This window comes from Phallusia mammillata, chromosome 5 (genome assembly GCF_965637545.1).
Source record: "Phallusia mammillata chromosome 5, kaPhaMamm4.hap1.1, whole genome shotgun sequence".
NCBI lineage: Eukaryota > Metazoa > Chordata > Ascidiacea > Phlebobranchia > Ascidiidae > Phallusia > Phallusia mammillata.
Window position 1 is genome coordinate 13,789,149 of NC_137256.1, and position 4,263 is coordinate 13,793,411.

General features: G+C 36.2%; 1 protein-coding gene across 1 annotated transcript; it reads left to right on the forward strand.

Moving 5' to 3' along the window:
* The first annotated feature begins 3,057 nt into the window (after positions 1-3,057).
* Positions 3,058-3,998, forward strand: LOC145229941 (glycoprotein 3-alpha-L-fucosyltransferase A-like). Its single transcript, XM_080095285.1, has 2 exons — positions 3,058-3,261; positions 3,327-3,998. Exons 1-2 carry the CDS (start codon positions 3,152-3,154, stop codon positions 3,904-3,906), a joined length of 690 nt encoding a protein of 229 aa, XP_079951411.1. The 5' UTR covers positions 3,058-3,151; the 3' UTR covers positions 3,907-3,998.
* Positions 3,999-4,263: the final 265 nt, after the last annotated feature.

Genomic DNA, 4,263 nt, shown 5'->3' on the forward strand with positions numbered 1-4,263 from the left:
TGTCACGTTGCCTCACAATGTGTTTCATTGCCCGCAAACTCCATGCGGGTTGAGCATATCACAAGTGGTGAACCACTACGACATATGCAACCTAACAGCACTGATACACAATCGAGCTTTACTTTTGGCAACCATGTCTCTCTTTCATTGAGGAAAACTTTTTTTGGTTGCTCTTGGTAAAATGTAAAATGAGTAGCAGACTGTCAAAGGCAGTACATTGCTTCTGTCAAAGTTACTTTAATCCAGAACTAGCTGTTTTGTTGAGTTGCTGTGATCTAAAATACTTGTAGAATGATTTTTGGTACAATACTTCAGCTTGTGGCCAGTTTTTTAACAATAACGTCAATATTTACATAAAAGCAAGTGTTTGAATTACTATCCTTGTGTGCAAATTGAGTTCCACCTATAGTGCTTGCTAGATTTAGTGAAGTTGGCGGATTTTATTTTTATTTTAAAAATCCATTTGAGTTTAATCCGAAATAAATTGCACGGCATTGTTGTGATGGTGCCCTGTGCATTGTTTCAAACTTTTGTGTAAAAGGCAAACAAACCCAACAGTGTTCAGGAAGTTGTTGTCTTGACAAGCTTCGTAGCCGAGAACAAAACGATATGCAATGTTGATGACTTAAGGTAAACTGGTAGAACCAAACATTGCAGATGTATATTCAAATGTTAAGAAAATGGAAATATGTCACCGTTGGAGTGTTTATTTTAGTTACATTAACAGTGTTTCAGTTTGTATGGGATTACAAAAACGGTTATTTGTTTTCAAACAAGTTAAAGCATGGCGGCAACGGACTCACTACTTTGGATCGTGCTGTGGTTTATGCAAGCAAATCCACGAAGGTAAATTCAAAAATGTTATAAGCAGTGCCATGTCACACTAACTTTGACGCCTAACACCTGTTAAAAGTTATAGTTTGATGGACCGTCAAAGACTCTGCTTTTACTAAACTTTGCTCATAGATACATACGAATTCAATTTTATCAGCATTAAAGGTGCGCATATGTGCGAGTCCACCAGCAATTATTCAACTTAACTGATCACCGTACTGTGTCATGTTTTGGTGAAGAAGAAAATTCACATCGATAGTATTTTTTTGTTTACAGTACATAGTGGATTGGTGTCCATATATTCACAATGAAAACAAAAAATTCCAAAAAGTTTGTGGAAGATGTATCATCACTTCGAATCGTTCAATGGTCAGTTTAAGCATTTTTGCTGTATTCACCACACTGACTTGGGTAAAAAGCATGCATTTAAAGAAACTTGCCTGTTATAGTGCTTCACATGCTGCGTGGCCGGGTCAATAGTTTTGTGGTTATTTCAGATAACACACTCAAATAGGGTTACATATCAATAAAAAACTTGTGTAAAGAGACCGAGAATCGGTCACCGAACTACCGACAAACAATTGTGTTAATATGACAGGATTGTTGTATTAAATTGCGATCTCACTTCAGTGGGTTTTAAGGTATGACAGTTAAAAGTTCTGAATGGGCCGTGCTACAAAGAGCTTGGCAACTGCTGCTGTAGGGGTAGATGTTAAGCCATTTCTTATGACAAAATTACAACAGAATGTACATCATAGATCAAGCATCCTGATACCGGTGCCGTTATTTTCAATAATAAGTGTATGCAACGCCGCAGCATGCCAGCAGAAAAATATAGGTAAGTTACAATTAAGCCAGTGCTTTTGGGGTAACAAGCAATTGATTACCTAACGACTCTTTTCTATTGCAGGCGACCAGAAATGTTATACATTTGGTTTAACCTCGAATCCCCGGGATCGACAAGACGACTTGAATACGTGAAGTTGTTAGAGTTTGAAAAAAAATATTTCAATGCAACTATGACGTACAGGTTGAAATCTTTTGATTTGTCTTGTTATTCTCTCTCCTTTTCCCTGTCTAACTCTGGCTTGTTCCACCTATTTGAACAGAAAAAAATGCTTAATCTTTTTCAAATTAACACCTGGAAGTTTACACATACATGGCCCAGGAGTTTCAAACTTTGTTGGTTTTGGTGCATTGCAAATAGTCTTGAAGCATTTTGTAACTTTAAATAACCCCTTTATCCACAAATATTTGTTTTTAGGTTAACAGGCTTTTAGTCGTGAAGAATAATTTGGTTAGGTATAATTACTGCGTGCTATCGCAAACCTTGCCAAAAGGTCATTAAACGGTGGTTCAGCTACTGCACGACAAAGGCTACTGCAGGTTAACGTACATGGGTATTCAGAAAAGTTAAGATGAATTTGTTCCTTTGCCACAACATGCTTTCCTACTTTATCCCTGTCTGTAATACTATCTTGGGGGTTTTCCGAGACGTTTTACCTGCTCTAAAGTAGACTTGGATATAAATAGCTCTGTTACAGCTATTGAGATTAATTTCCCAGATTATAGGAAATTTTTCTGCTCTTTTTTCTCATTTATAAAAAAATGTATAAAATTGCACAGATGTGAGAAGAATGTAGACAGGAAGTTTTAAAGTTAAGGTTGATGTTCTAACTGTCCTTCGATATCTGAAAATAATCGCACCATATTAATACTGTTACCTAATCACATATACACGTATGTGGGGACCCATTTGTTTTTGCAAGCAAAAACAATTATGTTAGCACATCAAATGGTACAAATAGTAAATTGTTAAATAGGATACAGAATACATATAAACATATAATATGGCAACATGTGGAAAATCATTTTCTAGCTTTACTGATTTTGCAAACTAAAGCTCGGATACTAAAAAGCTTCTGCTCTCACAGTTTTTCGACTTTTATATCCAAATTTTTGCCAATACAAAAGCTTATTGAACGATCGGAATGGATCTTACATATTTCTGTGTTAATAAGTGACGACGTTTTTCGGACATTTGGTATATTAATAACATGGTAAAATAAATGCGAATCGAAGGAATAAGAACGGTTTGGCACCAAAGGGTGTATACTATGACAGTACAGCATGGCTGTTTGTAGTCGACAATGTACGGATCGAATTTTGTGTAAGTTACGACACAATGATCCTTCCTAATGTCGAATTTGTTATTCGCAGAAGAGATTCTTCATTTGTCAAGCCATATCACTATGTAAGTTTTCTGCATAAAAAGTTATTGGAAAACAAAAAAACTTTAACTACCAAAAAATATCGGATGGCAGTTTGGATTGTAAGCAACTGTCACGGCACCAACGGAGCTGTTCGGCGAATGAATGTGTTTCGCAAATTGTCGAGCGCTGGACTAAAGATAGACACGTTTGGAAGGTAAAAAAATCATTAACATAAACACTCATATATATATCTTTACAAGAAAACTATTTACTTTTCAGATGCTTCAAAAAGCGCCCTGGCGTTTCACGCGGAACACAACAATTTTATGCATTTATTGCAAAATATAAGTTTTATTTAGCCTTCGAAAATTCGTATCACTGTCGAGATTATATCACCGAAAAGTTTTTTGAGCACGGTCTTAGTGCTGGAGTAGTTCCTGTTGTTTGGGGTACAAAAAAGGAAGATTACGAAACGATTGCTCCTCCTAAATCGTTCATTCATGTTGATGACTTCAAGTCACCGAAAGATCTTGTAAAGTACTTAAAGTTCCTGGACAAAAATGACGAAGAATATCAGAGCTACTTTGCGTGGAGACATAACCTAACTCTTACCAAAAGATCAGGATTGCAAGCAAGACATTATCAATACGGATGGTGCAAAATGTGCCGCTCGCTTCATGGCATTGAGTCGAAGACACGTACTATTCCTCAATGTGAACATTACATGCCACTCAAGAAGGGATTTAACCAAACACTAGTAAAGTTACGCAAGACAGTAAAACGAAGAGTAATTCATTCACTATATGACTGGTGGTACGACAATGATGATTCTGATTGCACCATGCCAACGTCACATTAAACGCCAAACTTTTGTTTGCTATCTTGCTTACGTTGGTTATTTTGTTAACTGAAAAAAGTGCAAATTTTGTCCACATTTAGAATTAATCTAGATTTATACAATCATTGTCATGCATTGTCTATATTGCAGTGACAGATTTAATCCGGACGGATGATAGTTCACATTACAATTTAATACTTTAGTTAGAATAAAATCAAAGTAACATTTAAGGCAGATTGTAAAAAGTTTGGCATGCTTGCAGGCATATAACAACGCAGTATATTTAACTTAGAATTATGTTTGACATGTCTTTTGAGTCGTTATGTTAAATTCTTCCGCGCGTAAGCACTTGCTCAGGAGATCATGCCTTGGTGTGTT